Genomic DNA, 17,768 nt, shown 5'->3' with positions numbered 1-17,768 from the left:
TCTTGCACTATCTCCTGGAACTTATTCCAGTTCTCTAGACACGCTGCATAATCACTCAGACCTTTAAGCAAAGATTGCCTGGCCTGCTGTAATCTAATGTAATCATCCATATCAATGGGTCCCAATATGGGTCTTATAAAAGTCAAATGGGGAGATCATTGGGATTGGAGACCTCCCCCTCCACTGGGGCAAACCTATTTGTTGCTTCTATGATGTTTCATCTTTCCCCCATGGAGAGTAGAGTCACCATGAAATCAGTTACATCTTCTCAAGGAGAATTATAACCTCTAAGTATGGCTTTAAAGTGATCTATGACTGCTCCAGGGATTATTTCACTTTCTTCTTTGTATACCAGCATTTCCCACAGTGCCTGGCACATAGTAGACACTGATTGATTGAGGAAGGACCTAGGAAGTACCCAGTGGCACTTCTGGCTGTCATGACCATGTCTAAATTCATCATGTGAGACCCTAGGACTGGGCTGTGGAAGGCAAAGTAGATGAAGAAGCATGGAAGAGTGAAGTGAGTACCACTTTCACATGATGCCTCCAACAATTGGGGAAAAGTAAGAGACTTGCAAATCTATGCAAGATATATTTAAACTAAAAACAGAGCAGGAGGGAGAACAACAACCATGTTTATTAACCTGGCCAAATCCTACAAAGAGTAGTGGTTATGACATGAGAAGAATGTTAGTGGATCAGACCAGTAACTAATAGTAAAATATGTAAGAAGAAATACGTGATCCAGGTTTATAAATACAAATGCATTAAGTATGGTTAAGGTGAGCTAGAGATTTGAATGCATGGAGGCAAATACACTCAATTGATTAATTAATAAGCTTTTATTAAGCATATATTATGTACTAGGTATTGGGTGCCAGAAATACGAAGAAAAATTGAGTCATTCACTCAACTTCATAATTATCCATTAATCAACAAGCAGTTATTACATTTATATGACGTGCCAAGCATTATGTTAGGTGATAACTATGCAAGTATGCTGGTTTAAAAAGGGAGAGATTGATTAGTGCAACAGATTAGGTATATGACATACAGAAGCAAACATCTCTAGTACCCTCCCAGTACTTGATAAACACAAATACCCCAACTACTGCACAAGTATTTACTATATGACAAAAACCTCTGGGAAAATTGGACAGCAGTATGGAAGAAATTAGGTTTATACCAACATCTCACATCTTATGTCAAGATAAATTTCAAATGGACCTTAGATGTGAAGGTTATATTATAAACATATTAGAGAAATATGGAAGAAATTGCCTATCATACTTAGTGATTAAAGAAAAGTTCCTTGAATAAACAAGGAATATAGAGGATCACAAAAGATAAAATGGATAATTAATAACAAAGTAGAAAAGATTTTGCATAAACAAATCCAATAAAGCTAAGATTAATAGGGAAAAAACTGGAGAAAAAATCTTTGCAGCAAGTTTCTCTGATAAAGATCTCATTTCCAAGATATATAAAGAACTAATTCAAAATTATCAGAAAAAGAGCCATTCCCCAATTGTGAACAAGTAGTTCCCAAGGGAAAAACTCGAGACTACCTATAGCCATATGAAAAAAAAAATGCTCCAAATCACTACTAATTAGAGAAATGCAAATTAAAACAATTCTGAAATTGTAGCCATGATGTAGCAAAGATGATAAAAAAGGGAAATGATAAATATTAGAGGGGCTGTGGGAAAACAGGCGCTTTAACACATTATTGGTGTGGGTATAGCAACTCTGGAGAGTAATTTGGAATTAAACCCAAGAAGTTACTAATCTATGCAAGTCCTTTGATCCAGATGTACCACTGCTAGGCCTTTATTCAAAAGTGATCAAAGAAAAAGGAAGGTCCTCTATACACAAAAATATTAACAGAAGCTCTTTTTGTGGTGACAAAAAAAAAACCTGGAAACAAAAGAGATGCCCATCAATTGAGGATTGGTTGAATAAGATGCGGTCTATGAATGGTATGGAATACAATTGTGCTATAAGAAATGATGAAATAGATGATTTTATAAAAACATGGAAAGACATATGAAGTGATGCAGAACAGAATCTGGAGAACAATTTATATCATAACATTAATATTATAAAAATGAAAATTTTTGAAGACTTTTATAAACTAATGAAGAATAAAATAAGCAGAATCGAAAAAATTTTATTTATATAGTAGCAACACTGTGAAGTCAAACAACTTGAAAAGCTGAAAGAACAATTATTAACAGAATGAGAATCCATGATTCCAGAGGACTAATGATGAAACATACTATCCACCTCCTGATTATTTAGGATGCAGAATGAGACATATATTTTTGCACATAACCAATGAGGGAAATTGTTTTTGCTTAACTGTGCCTATTTATTACAAGGAAATTGGTTTTTTTTTTATTTTTTTCAATAATGTGGAGAAGGGCAAAATAGGTTTCTGTTCACTAAAAAATAATTCTAAATATAGAGAATTGGGGGTATGTAGATGTGGCAGATAAAATATATAGAGCATTTACTATGTGCTAAGCATTAGGAAATCAAATACTACAAGCAAAACGACCATGCCTACCCTCAGGCGGAGAAGGTGCTTGTGCCAGGGGAAGGTAGAGAAATCCAAAGAATCAGAAGCAGAGCCTGGAAAGAAGTGAGCCTTAATTGGAGTGGGTACTTGCTCAAATGAAGGTTTCAGGTAGAAAGGTGTAGAAGTACCTCCTGAGTGAGAAGTCAGCTAGGCTAGAGGTGGAAGAGTCCAGATAATCAGGAGCTGAGGCAAGAAAGAAGGGAGCCATGGTGGAGCTAGACACTTCTTCAAATGGAGGTGACCAATCCACCTCTCTGATGATATCTTTCAACCATTTCTCTTGTACAATCTTTCATTGGTAATGTGGTACAACTTATTCAGACCAATCATGCTCTTCTTTCTCCATTGACATCAGTGTGATTGACTCTTCAATTCTTCAAAGATTGCGGTAGTTCATGACTTGAAGTCATACAGCACTAAGTGGAAGAATATGGAGGCAAAAAGATGGGCCTTTGTTTCAGAGAGAAGCTTGGGGTTATTTGAAGCCCTTCCCAGAGTGGTCCCACCCCTCTGTTCATGGCCAATTTCTATCCAAAATCCATGTACTAATGAATCAAATATATGGATTGCCCAACCAACTGCCTATCATAATCTGGACAATAAGCATTCATCATCAACTTGATTTTTCCTGTGGAAAGCGTGAGACTGAACTCTATTCAGTGTTTATGGGTCTCAATCAAGAGGCTTTACAGTGGCTTAGGGGCTGATGCAACCAATACAAAATCTGAAACCAGGAGCACCTGGAGGACCTCACCATCTAGAAAATCCTTCTTCAATTTGGATTCTCTGATGGATAGAAAATACCTTCAGTGGCCCTCTCTCTCCCTCTTTCATATCTTGTTTAAATGTAATCATCAGAGGGTAAATGAGCAGTTATTTCGATCTTTAAAAGTTTCCTAGAATTTAGTATGATTTCAACATATGCAGGAGAAACCGCTTGTTAGAAGAGAGCCTTTAAGGTGATATTGTGCTCTATTGAATCAATTTGTTGTTTTGTTTTGTTTTTTAATATTCAGTAAGCAATGAGGACAGTGAGATAAAGACCCTATTCTCTATACTGTTGAGTCAATTGTATGACCATAAATGTTATTTGTTGTAGCTTGTTTGTGGAATCTTGCTTATTTTCTTCTCACATCTTTGTCAAGGATACCCTTAAAACAAATATAGATTATTCTTATAAAAATTTTTATATTGTTGAACAAGTAGGCCTATGAATCAGTAAGTATTAATATTCTCTTGGCCACCTTTTTGTGGGTTAGCAATAAAGTCTGAGTTTTCCCCCCCAAACTTTTGGCATCTTCCTCTCTTTCGTATACATTATAAATGAACGAATGAGGGAGTGAAGGTAAAGCATTTATTAAATGTTTAATAACTACTGTGCAGAACACTGAGGATATAAATACCAAAGTAAGACTCCACTGCTTAAATTCCGTCCTGAATTTTTCTGCTTCCTTTCCTGTTGTATTTCCCAGCAAACCCTTTTTAAAATGTCTCTGGCGTTTCTTTCAGCAGAATATATGCTACTCAAGTTGGAACAATACAAAGATTAGCCAGAGCCTTTGTACAAGGATGCATTGATGGTGTGCCCCATATTTTAACAAAAAAAATTTTTAGTACCTCCAAAAGATCATGTTCTATTTTCTGGGAGCAAGAGTAAATAACCTGTGTGTCCACCTCTCTACCATGCTCGGGTTTGGATAAACCAAAAAAAAAAAAAAAAAGAAACAAGGGCTCAGATTCTTGAAATCTAGCCACTGCTCAGATTCTTACAATTCGGCCACTAGCTCACTATTGTTCAGACCCCTTAAGAGCCTGCCCAATATGACAGATGTTCTAATACACCTTGTCTTTGGCTGGAAGAAAAAAGAAAGAAAGAAGGTGATGGCACAAAGATACCAGGAGGGAGCACCATTGAGCCAAGTTGTGGGCTTGCTGTTAAAAGGGAAGAAAAACAGAGTGGGGTTGGCAGGTGCTGGTAGAGACTCAGGTGCTATGCGGCAAAAAGCTCTAGACTTGGAAGTGAGAGACCCTAGGTTCTGCGGCTTGCTAAATGTCTAGAGCGGGTCATCTGCCGTTTTGTGTATTTGTATGCCCTCAGTACCCACCTTTTGGTGCTTAATAAAAGTTTGTTGAAAAAAATAAAAATAAACTAATCAATTTTTAAAAAACAGGAAAAAAAAAACAAAAGTTTGTTGAACAGAACTCAAGGAACGTTGAATTGCATCATGGCAGAGCTGAGAGCCAGTTTGGTGTAACGGATATCTCTATCCCTGATGGCCCTGATCAGGCAGGGACCCTACCTCTGATCTACGGGGGCTGTGGGACCCTGGGCTGGGCAACGTTCTAAGACTCTGAGTGACAGAGGAGGTGCCCGTCCACTTTGGGAGAGTTAATTTCCCCGCTGAGAGATCAATAAAGTCACAGATTCAGTTCAAAATACCTCATAGAACACAGGCCTTGGAGTCTGACCCCCTGGCTCTGTAGCTTATGAGAGCTGTCACCTTAGTGGGCAAGGCAAGTCACTTTCCCTCTGGGGATCTATCTCAGTTCCTCCGTTTATAAAACGAGGAGGTTGGAATAGATTATCTCTAAGGTCTCCGCCCGCTCTAGAGTCTATGGACGTGATAGGTGCTTAGTAAAAGTTTCTTAGTCTAGACTGGAGTTTTCATCTGGGTGGGGAAATCCCAGCATGGAAACTATCTTCACGGGTACAGATTGGCACCTCTTCTGGACCAATGGATTTGAGAGCTGAATAGGCACTGGGGTGATTTGCACTAATAATAATGTTGCACTTTTAAGGTTTACAAAGTGTTTAACGTAAGTTGCGTCATTTGAGAGTCACAACAGCCCTGGAAAGTAAGACGGAGTTCTTATCCGTGTTTTACAGATGAGGAAACTGAGGCTCCCAGCGATTTGCCCAGGATCCCTCACTAGACAATGTCTCAGGCTGCATTTGAATTCGCTCTTCCCGACTCCAAAGCCAGCTCTTCATTCGCTGCGCCACCTAGCGGTCGTTAACACTGGGAGATTAATCAGTCAACGCTCGTTAATTGATTGATTAGTAAGGGACTAGGGTGCTGTTTTGCGGGGATGGATTGACAGCTGACAGTGGGCGTACGCCGTTTTAAGAGCGAAGGCGCCGCGGCCGCTCCGGGCTCGCGTAACCCCGCGCAAGGCTCGTCACGTGAACGTGGGGTCACGTGGCCGGGCCGTCACGTGAGGCGGGGGTGGGGCCGGCACTGCGGCTCCCAGAGGCTGGTCTCGGGGCTCGCGCTCGGGAGCAGAGGAGACGCCGCGGGAGCCGGGCCGGTGTCTGAGGGGAGGAGGTCGAGGCGGAGGCCGGCCGGGCGCCCCCCGTCCCTGGCACAGATGAACGGGCCGGAGCCGGAACCGGGGCCCGGGCCCGGGCCCGTGTGGGAGCGGCCCTGGTCCTTGGAGGAGATCCGCAAGAACAGCCAGAGCTGGTCCCTGGCTGCGGACGCGGGCGTGAGTGGGGCTGGGTCGGGTCACGCGGGCGGGGGCGGGACTCGAACCTCGGGCCGAGCCGGAAGAAGCGGCAGCCCGCGGGTCACCCGATTTGTGTGGGGTTTTTCCCTGTCTCCCCTTCCCCCAAACCGAACACCAGAAGCACTCCGGCCAGACGTGAAGTTAAAGAGCGTTTATTAAGCACCTACTATATACAGGGCACTGGGCTGAGCGCTGCGGGTGCGGTGAAAGTTGAGGCAGCCCCTGCCCCCGTGGGGCCCTCAGTCCAATGAGGGAGACAACAAGCCTCTAGCCAGGGATGTAATTAGCAGGGGGAAGGGAAAGACTTCCGGGAGAAAGTGGGATTTTGGCTAGGACTTGAAGGAAGCCGGGGGACAGAGGTGAGAAGGGACGGCATTCCAGTCGTGGGGGTCAGCCAGTGCCGGTGCGTGGAGTCTGGAGATGGGATGTCATGTGCAGAGACCCGAGTCTCTGGTAGTGGAGTGAGAGAGGGGGGATGGGGAGAAAGAAGACTGGAAAGGTAGGAAGGCCTTTAAAATCTCCATTTTGGCTTTAACCTGCTTTCTGCACCATTTAAAACTATGGTTTGACTTGAGGGAAAAGGTTTCTTGAGATGAGTAAATGTCTTCTCCCTTTCTTTGTCTCTCTGTGTTTAGCACAGCGCCTGGCACATAGTAGGTGTTATGACTGATCCATTGATGAGGGAAGGGGAGAGGCAGGGAAGCCTAGAGAAAATTTTTTGTTCTTTTCGTCCTCGTCAGCCTGCCCTCAAGGTTGTCACAAAGACAGTAGCTTAGACATTGACCCACTTATCCTAGAGAACTCTATTTCCAAGGCTTCACTTCGGACTCTCCATGATTGGAACACTGGGAGCTGTCCGCAGTTGATTATTGAATCCTTTAGGGGGAACAAGATAGGATCTCATCAGTTTAAATAGTTTTAAGCTCAAAATCCACATCTTTTAGCCCATTTTGTTCTTTTGCTTCTGTTTTTCAATCTTAACATTTATCTCTGTTCCATGACCAGCTAACTAGTGAAAATTTCAACCAAAAATGATTTTACGGCACTGAAATGTTGACAAAGGGTGATTTGTTGGATGTTGCTTTAGTTTTTACCCAATGCTTTTCATCACCTTTCTTGATGGTGAATATGCTAGCCCTAACCCTCCTTCCTTGTGTCACTCACAAAAGGAAAGGAGCCCTCCCCAATGAGATGTTGATTTCACAATTGACATACTGGGGGAGGAGGGAGGAAGAAACAGATGCTGAAACTTACTTCTCCAGTCAAAATTTAAGCTTAAAAGATTGTTGCTGTGTCTTTTGAAAATAGCTTTTACAGTTTCTTCAGGAGTTCTCACAGCAGACCATCTCTAGGACACATGAAATCAAGAAACAAGTGGATGGATTGATTCATGAAACAAAAGCTACAGATTGTCGCCTTCACAATGTCTTCAACGACTTCCTCATGCTGTCTAATACCCAGTTCATTGAGAATGTGAGTTCCTCAGATACTAATGTCAAATTTGACATTTTTGTTTCTATAGCTGATCTGGTATGAATTTTTAAAAAAACAACTTTATATAGTACTTTAAGATTAACAAAGCATGTTCCTCATAACAACCCTGTGAGGTGCCTCGCATAATTATTCCCATATTGTAGATGAAGAAACTGAAGTTTTGAGTATGACACATCTCTGGTCATGAGTGAAATCTGGCTTGAATTTTAGAGTGACCACCTATTAGGGTAATGGAATCATATTCAGAGGTCTCAGAAGTCAACTCGTCGAACTCACTTCTTTTACAGATGAGAAAACTGAGGCCCAGAGAGATTAAGTGACTTACTGATAGTTTACTTTTATATAGCACTTTGGGATTTGCAGTGGGCTTAATACACTTTTTATAATGTGATTCTCAAACACCTCTGGGAGGTTATGGCTGTTGTTTTTCCAATATTACAGATGAGGAAACTAAGGTACAGAGAGGTTAAGTGATTTGCCCAGGGTCACACCTGGCATCAAATCTAGCATTCTACCCACTTACCATGGTGACCCTCACAGAGTAGTAAGTAGTAGGTATGAACCCAATTCCTCTGACTCCAAAACCAGTAGTCTTTCTAGTGTGGAATTCGGTGTTTGAAACTCTGGCACATCAACCAAAGCACACCATTTCTTTGCCCCGGCTTCTCAAAGGCCACAGGTGAAATATGTTACTGTCAGGTGCCCTAAAGCTGAAACAGCTTTGAGAAGAGACCTGCCGTGCACTGTGTCATCAGTCATTCGTGCATCAGCTTAGCTAAATTCAGAAAGGCTTGTCACCTTTAGGCTAAACCACAGCTCGTGAAAGTACCAACTGAGGCATTGGGCTTTATTGAAGCCAGAGTAATCATGGACTTTTCAGAGTGTTGAGGAAGCAACTTGACAGAAATGTATTAGAACTTTAGCTTAATAAATGCTTGTTGAGTGATTGTCTATACAAAAGAAATTGTTACTAGTGAGGTTTTGTATTTCTTTTTCAAGAATTTAGTATTATATGTCATCTTTCTATAATTCAGATGATGAGAAATAGTTGGCAAGGTTCATGTGGCAAATATAAGTTGATTTGAAATTCCAAGGAGTTTATTTGATGACTGAATACCCAAATTTCCTTATTTTTGAAGTAAAGATTATGATACTGACTGAATTCACTAGAATGCCTAGATGTAACTTAAATATACACTGATTTTGCAAGACTGCAAAAGTAAGAGTCTTTGAAAGTATTTCATATAATTTGAGGGAAGAATTTAAGTCATAGTTTTCAGTTTGAAATTGTCTATTGTATAGTCATAAGGATGTAGCCATGTATACATTTGATGGGAAAAGAGGAAAGGGGGGGCAGAGGGAGATAGAAGCATTAATAGCTCCATCTTCATGCGTATGCGTTAGACAGTTTCACAATTGAATATATGTGTATTATATATGCACATAGATATGTACTAGTTTATGCTTCTTTTAACAGTTCTAGGGAATAGAAATAGAAAATACTATAAAAAACTTCTTTTGGGGTATGTGAAATTGATCTCACATACTTACTGGTTTTTCTTCATTGTTGGATATAGCGACAATTTTTTAAAATCCTTAGGATCTGTGAAGAATGTTATTTTATAATAAAATGCTCTAATTTGTTCTTGATCTCTCAAAGTATGATTTTCTGTGACTAACTTCAGTGCTCTGTTTTGCTGCTGTCCACACTCTTGCTTCTTACAATCCAGTTGCTGCTCCAAGTAGCTGAAATGTTTACAGCTGAACAAATAATCCATCATTTCTATGGTCTGTGACACAATGTCCCTTAATTCATGTATGTGATTGAGAATAGAGAACATGTGTTTATGCTGGACAAAGAAAATTCCTTTTGAACATTTTTTTTCAGTTACCATGCTCAGAAGCTAGATTGACTGAAAGTAACATAGTTATTATAGTAGCCATGTCAAATTTGTTTTGTTACAGCCTTTGAGAGAATGACTATTCCAAGATTGCCATTCTCTGCCTCTGGCACTTGTTCATCCGACAACAGAGAAGGTGCCAGAGTTCAGAACAGGCAACTCCTGGTCGTGCTCAGTGCTGAAATGGAAGCTTCTTTGTCATAATAGGGAGGCTATAGAGTCTAGTGGGAAAGGTCCTGGACTGAAAGTCAGGAGAGATCTAGACTCGGCATCACTGACCATCTTTGTGATCTTGGGCAAGTCCTTTAATCTCTGAGCCTCAAACAAGAAGGCCAGTAGTACCTACCTCCCAGGGTTGTTTTAAGTAGCAAATGAGATCGTGTGTAAAGCATTTTGCAAATCTTGGAAAAACTAGATTAACATCAGCTGTTACTATTAGTTTATGGCTAGTGACATGGTTCATCTTGTTCATACATCTTGAAAGGAGGAAGCCTTCAGACTGTCTGACCTTGCAGGTGCCCTTACTGCTTTTATTTTCTTCCGTCCTTCTAGTCACCCAAGTACTTGATCTGTGATTCGTCTTCAGCATTTCCCATGACCTCGGTCCCTGCATTTATCCAGTTATTTGCCAGGTCTGTCCATTTTCCCTTCATGGCACCTCTCGTGTCTGTGCCCTTCTCTTCACTCACATGGCCACAACCCAAGGTCAGGCCTTTACCACTCTTTGATGAGACTGTTGGAATAGCCACCTGATTGGTCTCTCCGTTTCCACAATCCATCCTTCATATAACTGCCAAAATTATTTCCCTGAAGCACAAATGATCTGACCCTGTCATTCCTCTGTTCAAGAAACTCTCCCTCTTAAGGACTTCACAGTCTGACTCCAGCCTACCTTTGTAGCCTCACTTCACATTTCTTCTTTTCACTTTGTACTTTGTGTTCTAGCCGTCCTGGCCCATTGGCTGTCCCTCAGCTCACCGCTCCATCTCCCACCCTCCGTGTCCAGCCTCATCTGTTCCCCATGCCTGGAGCCCACTCAGACAGACTGCATTTGAAAGTTGAAATGAGCTTCTGTAGCCACCTGCAAAGTAATACCTACATTAACACTCCCAAGAAGTGGTCAGCCTGGCTCTGCATGGATATCTCCGACCCTTCTTCCCTCCTTCCCTTCCTTCCTTCCTTCCTCCCTCTCTTCTTCCCTTTCTCCTCTGCTTCTTAGAATTATTAGCTTCCTTCAGAGTGCTTAGTAAATATTTTATGCATTCATTTCAGGTTTGGCTCAGAAAGCATTTCTTGGCGCCCCCAATTGTTAGTGCTTTTTCCTTCTTTAAAAAGTCTCTTTTCTTGATTTATCTATGTACATGTTGTATCTTTCCAGTACACCATCAACTCCTTGAAGGCAGGGGCTTGAATCTCATTTTGTCTTTGAATGCCCCATGTCTTTTACAGTGCCCTGCATGCAGTAGACATTTAATAAGTGCTCGGTGAATTAAAACTAAATTAGTATACTTCAGGGCATAAGCTGGGCTCTTACCCCTCTCGTCGGCTTCCCACACTATCGTTCCAGAAAGGGCAGGGAAAGGATTTGAAAAGCTGTATCGCTACATAATACTACCGGTTAGGGTTTATTGCTTGTTTTCTGACTCTCCATCTTTAGGATGGCTATTTCCCTTCTCATCGACAGAAGGTTGGCCACCAAGTAACGAAATGTTTAGCTGTGGCTACTGATGGCAGGGACAAACATAAAATGCCCCCTCTGCTTCTGGCGATGATGGAAAAAATGGGCAGAGGTCATGAAGACTCTGAAACCTTAGGCTCTCTACAAATACTCTTTAACTGTTATTGTTCTCAGTGGGAAATCTCAATGACCAGTGAACTAAATCACATGAAAATAAGTTACTCCAGGATATTGGGTAGCTCCTCTGTGAAGGATTTATGGAAAATTGAGGGGAGGAAGTTAAAGGGACAAGTAAGTGAGAGTGACTATCCATACTGATAAAATCACAACTGAGCCAAAGCAGGACTTGAAATTCACTTTGTATTTTTCTTTTTTTTTTTTGGTTTTTAGGCAATTGGGGTTAAGTGACTTGCCCAGGGTCACACAGCTAGTAAGTGTCAAGTGTTTGGTCTGAGGCCGGATTTGAACTCGGGTCCTCCTGACTTCAGGGCTGGTGCTCTATCCACTGCACCACCTAGCTGCCCCTCACCTTGTATTTTTCATGTTTTCTTGGTGGCACATCCATTTTTATGCTTACCTAGTTGTGTGTGATGTTTTAGGAACAGAAATGGGTTTCTGAATTTGGATAGTTGGAAGGTCAAGAGCTATTTTGCATGAACCACTATTCTGTATAGGTCTAATGAAAGAGAATCACAGAATGTTAACAATGAAATGGACCCACAGAAGTCATGTGGCCCATCCTTGTTTTTCAGGTGAGAAAACTGAGGCCCAAGAAGTTACAGTCGTAGCTCAGCTCACAAAATCAGTGGGTTCTAGAGTCAGGACTCTCTGACCCCCCAGGTCAGTGGTCTGGGCACTGTGCCAGGTCATATCAAAAGGGCACCTGGTATTCAGAGTGGCTAGTTGAACAGCAGGACTGCCCCTAGTAGGAGTTCTGCTTCCCAAGGGAGACAAGAAGTGAAGGCTTGAGAGGGAAATTTCTTTTTTTTTTTCCAATTTCTTTTTTTATTTTTAGACAGTTTGGGGTTAAGTGACTTGCCCAGGGTCACACAGCTAGTAAGTGTCAAGTGTTTGGTCTGAGGCCGGATTTGATCGGATCCTCCTGACTTCAGGGCTGGTGCTCTATCCACTGCGCCACCTAGCGGTTTGTTCTGAGGAAGCAGAAATGCTGATTACTATTGCTTGACACCATCCTGGAGTGTAAGGGGGTGACACACTGGGCTCCTGAGAGAGCCTTGCTGATATGGAGCTGAAGCCGTTTGCCAGGGGAAAAGTGGAGTCTTTGGGCAAAGACATGGCCAGGGTAAAAGAGAGATGATTTTCCTAGCAATTACAAGGTGCTTGTTGTCAGGGCCCTTTTACTTCTGAAGGCTGTTTACTTTCGTTTGATTTATACTCACTATTCCTCTTTCAAATGAGCATTATTATCCTGAGGAAGACTGATACTGCCAACAAAGACAGCAAATCAGGAAGTAGAGATCAGAGCCAAAGTCATCTTCGTGGAAAACACGAACCCCTGATAAAGGCTGGTGTCCACTGAGAATGACCTGTGGACAGCTCCCCTCACTGGCGAGGTCAAGACTAGGTCAGTCCTTACCTGCCTCATCCATCATAAGCTTTTTGAGTGTGAGTTGTGTTTGTGTTTGGTGACAAAAGGCAGGAGGGACCAAGATTTAGGCAGGAAGCACTCATTTTAATGACAATGATCTGTTGCTGTTTCTGCTGGAAAGATAATTTTCTTTTATTTTATATTTCAACTCTGGATCCAGCCTCTTCTTCATATCTTTAGCTTTTGGCGTAGTACAGTACAGACTTTTTCTCATTTAGACAGGGTGATCCAAAAGTCTTAGAGTGGTTTGTTTTTGGTTGTTTTTTTTTTTTTTTTTTAATTTTCTTTTTGGTGAGGCAGTCAGGGTTAAGTGACTTGTCCACAGTCACACAGCTAGTCAGTGTCAAACATCTGAGGCTGAATTTGAACTCAGGTCCTCCTGACTCCAAGGCCGGAGCTTTATCTACTGAGCCACCTAGCTGCCCCTTTAGTGTGGTTTTTAAGCTTTAATAAAACTGCACTAAGACTTTCGGACTACTCTGTATAAGGGACTCATTTTCTCTCTTTAAAACTCCCCTGTACATAATAATATCTGTACCTTATCATTTTTTTTGTTGCCTTAATTAAAATATAATAGGAATGTTAAGTGTACTTGCATCCCCTAGAACTGACAACAAAATTACCTTTACAGAGTAACCCATCTGCAAAACTTGGAGGTCTCAATTCATATTTTTTTTTACTATTTAGGGCTAACTTTGAAACAGTCTTTTAAGGAGTAATTATGTCTACTTGACTAGATAAGTAACCTTGCTGATGGTTGCTGCCAGGTGGATTTTTGAATTGCATTTTAATTAATTTGCTTCTTTCTCTAGCGTGTATATGATGAAGAAGTGGAGGAGCCGGTTCCCAAGGCTGAAGCTGAAAAAACTGAACAGGTATCAGAGACCACCAATCATTTATGAATCTCCAGTCTAGTTAGTAGGCTGGAACAGGCGTGGCAGACAGTTTTTAATGTGGACCCATCAGCGATTGTTAAGTGATCCTTGGTCTTGCTTCTGCTACATTTAGTGTAGTTAGTATCACATGAGCTAAGTTCCTGAATGCTCCAGTGGTGCTTGAGGATTAGAGGTGGACTTCTTTTAGATCAGCTTTTCAGAACCAGAGGTGTAATTTAGTAACTGTCAGCTCACATGTGTGATGCCTCCACATCTGTTCTTAGTAACTATCCTAGATGATCCAGTCTCCTTATCTTGTTCCTGGATTCTGAAAATTCCAGGTGGAGAATGGTAAGGACCTGGCCCTGGGTGTTCTTTCACAGAACCATGATTGATAGTTTCTTGGATTGGGTCATCAAGACAAAGTGCTCACTCAGACTTGGGCAGATACTCGAGCACTGGCACAAACATTGCCTTCTGAATTCAAAGCATTGTGCTTAGCACTGGGGGCCCAAGATAGGCTCTTCATCCTCAAGAACCTTCCTCTGCTTAGCAGCCTAGGACATAGGCTTAAAAAAAGGAGTAAAAGCACTGAATGTGATAGCAGGTCAGAGGAAGGAGGGAGACCAGAGGCAGTGGCTTCATGGAGGTGGAGTTTGAACTGGGCCATAAAGGAATCTGCAGAGGAGAGGGCCTGCTTTAGACAGGAAGAAGACGATAGGAAGGTACAGTGTTGTATTGAGATAACAGTGAAAAGTCCAGTTAAGCTGGAACTAAGGCGGGGGGGAGGTTTGGAGTAGGGGATAGAGTGATGAGATAAGTGTAAAGAGATAGAAGGGCGTGAGTTTGTGGTGGGGCTTGAGTGTCAGGCTAAGAAGTTGGAATCCTGTGAATAATAGAGAGCTTTTGAAGCTTTTTGAACAGGTTGATGTCTTTAAAGCAGGGTTTTAAGATTATCTGGCAGACATGCAGAATGAATTGGAGAAATGCTGGAGGCTGGAAGACTAGTTGCATACCTATTAACGTGAACCTAGTTCATGCCTTTCACTGCAGTTTCAAACAAGATCTTTTTGCTCTATTCCCATACATCTGACTATCCATTTCTAACATTGCCTAAGGGGCCATTAACGCCGGGCAGAAGGGAGAAGAAAACATCAGGGGATGACAGTGGAAGCCAGCATCATGACAGATGCCATGTACCCATATCTCATCAAAGGAAAAACAAAAGTCAGTCTGTGGGGTCTGGGTTTTGACAACTCAACTCATTTTCCCTAAGATTTTGTCACTCTAGACTCAGATTTTTTTTAATGAATTAATTTATTTTTAGTTTTCAACATTCACTTCCATAAGATTTTGAGTTCTAAATTTTCTCCCTCTCCTCCTCCTTCCCAAGACAGCGTGTAATCTAATATAGGCTCTACATACACATTCACATTAAACATATTTTCACATTAGTTTAGACTCAGATTTTAAAGTGTATTTTGGCATCCCATTGGGACACATTCACCACGTTCACCATTCCTACTGTGCTTTTGTCGTCGTTTATCATTTTATCACAACATCCCAGAAGAGAAATGTAATAGACCTTTTTTGTTTGTTTGTTTACAGGAGAAAACCCGGGAACAAAAAGAAGCAGATCTGATTCCCAAAGTCCAGGAAGCTGTCAACTATGGGTTGCTGGTATTGGACAGTGCGTTTGAACAACTTGATATAAAAGCTGGAAATTCAGACTCTGAAGAAGAAGAAGCAAATGAAAGAGTAGAACTTATCCTTGAGCCAAAGGTGAAGGCCCCCTGACCCTTGGTCAGACTGGCAGGGTCTTTGGGTAGCTGATCTTATTTCCCTTTGTGTTTGAATGGCTCCAAATCTTTCAGTTGAAATGCGATGTGGCCCCAGAGGACTAGGTATAGCAGTAAATATCACAAGCCTGTATGTTTATAAAACCAAATTTATGTGATTCTGATATTTACTTTAATGTGGAGGTAAAATTGGACTGAATTTCCCTTCATTCTCTTTTTTGCTTTGACTTCTGTCATTTCCCCAAATGATCATTTTCAAGTTTTGAAACCTGCCTTTTCTGTTCTGAACCCCTGTTCATTTACAACGTTAGAGAAAGTAAACATTAAACTTGCTTGATCTTAGCAAATGTTTTTCAAAAAAACGGTAATGCAGCCATGAAAACTAGCATAGGCTCACAATGGAAAGACATTGTCTTATGGGGAAGTGTTTGAATCAGAATTACAGTTTTGAACTTGGCATTTGTGCCGTGCTTCCACATGCTTACCTACCATCTGATACCTCCTTATTAAGATCACTTTGGTGGCAAGAACTGGCTTACTGTAGCCTGGCTTCTTCCTTAATTTTGCCCTTCGTAGCTTTAACTGTGATGCCTCATACTAATCCCAGACATGCATCCTCATTCTGTAATACTTTGGACTATAAAGTGTTCAGTTATTGCTGCATTTATTTAAAATGCAAGTGGGGAAGAGGGATTAAGGAAGCAAGATCTTGGATGGGAAAGTGGCATTGCTTATTTCTAAGTCTCTCTGAAGGAGTCCACCTTTAAAGCTGTAACTTGGTTGGTTCTTTGCAGGATCTCTATATAGATCGCCCCTTGCCCTACTTGATTGGTTCCCAGTTGTTCATGGAGCAGGAAGATGTTGGTCTTGGAGATCTTTCGAGTGAGGGTATGTTTGACATCGGTTCCTAACTTGTTAGAGCCTCTGGTGGTGCTAGTCAAGGGGTTTGTGACTACGAGGCGGGATTCTCAAGTTAATTTTGGTTTCCTGTGGTGCATTTTAACAAGGCTTCTCTGTTCCCTAAATAGAAGGCTCTTTAAACAGTGATCCAGATAGTGTCTTGGATAGTGAAGAGGAGAAAGATGAAGAGGTAAGTTCCGTGGAGGGCTCCATGATGGGGATTATGAGCTTTTTGTCATATAGTGGGTGACGTGCTACAGCTTTCAGCAAAGATAAAGGTCACACCCTGAAGAGAGGGTTGGGACTGAAGATGTTGCCAATGGGAGATGTAGTACGGAAAATAGCTTTATTCTTCTTCCCCTCAATCATCTGAGCAGCTTCAGAGCTTCATATAACTGTGCCTCTGCTAGAACTTTTATGCTAACTTACTAAGGAGCTCTCTAATGTCATTCAAAGTAAGAGGAAGAGCCCTGGAGTGGGGGTCACAGGGATTGGGTTCACTCCTGGCTCTGACCCCATGAGGTGGGTTACTCCAGACTCTCACAGGACAACCAGATTGAGCGTTCTGTCTCTGACAGAGCCTCATGGCCGACTGCGTACAAAAGCGTGACTTAGGTGAAGAACTGGGTTCGGAAAAAGCAGGTGCAGGAAGTGGGGAAAGCCAGTGTGGGCACCAGAGGACTCCATTCAAGGCATGATTCTGCCCCTTAAGGCCTATGTGATTGGGAGCAAGGCTTCACCCTGCTCTGAGCCGAAGCCCCACATCAGTAAAAGGCAGGCATTACGTCTATCTCCCAAGTCCATGGTTACACAACTAGTAGATATGAAAGGTAGGGTTTCTACCCAGGTCTCTCCTAATTCCAAGTTCATGCTCTTTCCACTACTCCACAAGCCAGCTGCCGCAAGTCAGTTCACCTTTCTAGGTCCTTTCTGAGATATGCAATCCATACATTTAATGCCAAATATTACAATAAGGAAAATTTTAAAGCGGCCTTTTCACCCTTTTGGCCAAAAACTCATCTGCTCAACTATAATATTAAAACACACTTCATCCCTTTATTTCACTTCCACATCTGAAACTCTGCATTTCTATTAATCAGTTTTCTGGTCCTTTTTACTCTTAAGAATTTTTATTATGGAAAGAAGCTTAAAGGGCTTACTGTCCATTTGTTGTTGTTCTTCATTCCTTTCAGCTGTGTCCAACTCTTCCTGACTCCATTTGGGGTTTTCTTGGCAAAGACACTAGAGTGGTTTGCCATTTCCTTCTCCAGCTCATTTTACAGATGAGGAAACTGAGGCAAACGGGGTTAAGTGACTTGCCCAGGGTCACACAGCTCATAAGTGTCTGAGGCCGTATTTGAACATAGGTAGATGAGTCTTCCTGACTCCAGGTACAGCGCTCTATCCACTGTCCCCTGCTGT

At 41.8% G+C, this 17,768-nt stretch overlaps 1 protein-coding gene across 3 annotated transcripts in view; it reads left to right on the top strand.

The window, feature by feature from the left end:
• Positions 1–5,947: 5,947 nt before the first annotated feature.
• Positions 5,948–17,768, top strand: part of LOC114031266 (WASH complex subunit 2-like) — a 55,863-nt gene continuing 44,042 nt past the window's right edge. For all 3 annotated transcript variants that reach the window (XM_027846304.1, XM_027846303.1, XM_027846302.1), the window contains exons 1-6: positions 5,948–6,069; positions 7,399–7,563; positions 13,585–13,647; positions 15,256–15,429; positions 16,241–16,334; positions 16,475–16,536. In XM_027846304.1, coding sequence (XP_027702105.1) covers positions 5,953–6,069; positions 7,399–7,563; positions 13,585–13,647; positions 15,256–15,429; positions 16,241–16,334; positions 16,475–16,536 — 675 coding nt within the window. In that variant the 5' untranslated portion in view covers positions 5,948–5,952. The remainder of the gene's footprint in view (positions 6,070–7,398; positions 7,564–13,584; positions 13,648–15,255; positions 15,430–16,240; positions 16,335–16,474; positions 16,537–17,768) is intronic.

Source organism: Vombatus ursinus, unplaced genomic scaffold (genome assembly GCF_900497805.2).
Source record: "Vombatus ursinus unplaced genomic scaffold, bare-nosed wombat genome assembly UNPS02015129.1, whole genome shotgun sequence".
NCBI classification, from domain to species: Eukaryota; Metazoa; Chordata; class Mammalia; order Diprotodontia; family Vombatidae; genus Vombatus; species Vombatus ursinus.
Note: the sequence above shows the minus strand (reverse complement) of the source record. Positions and strands in the feature narration are given on the sequence as shown.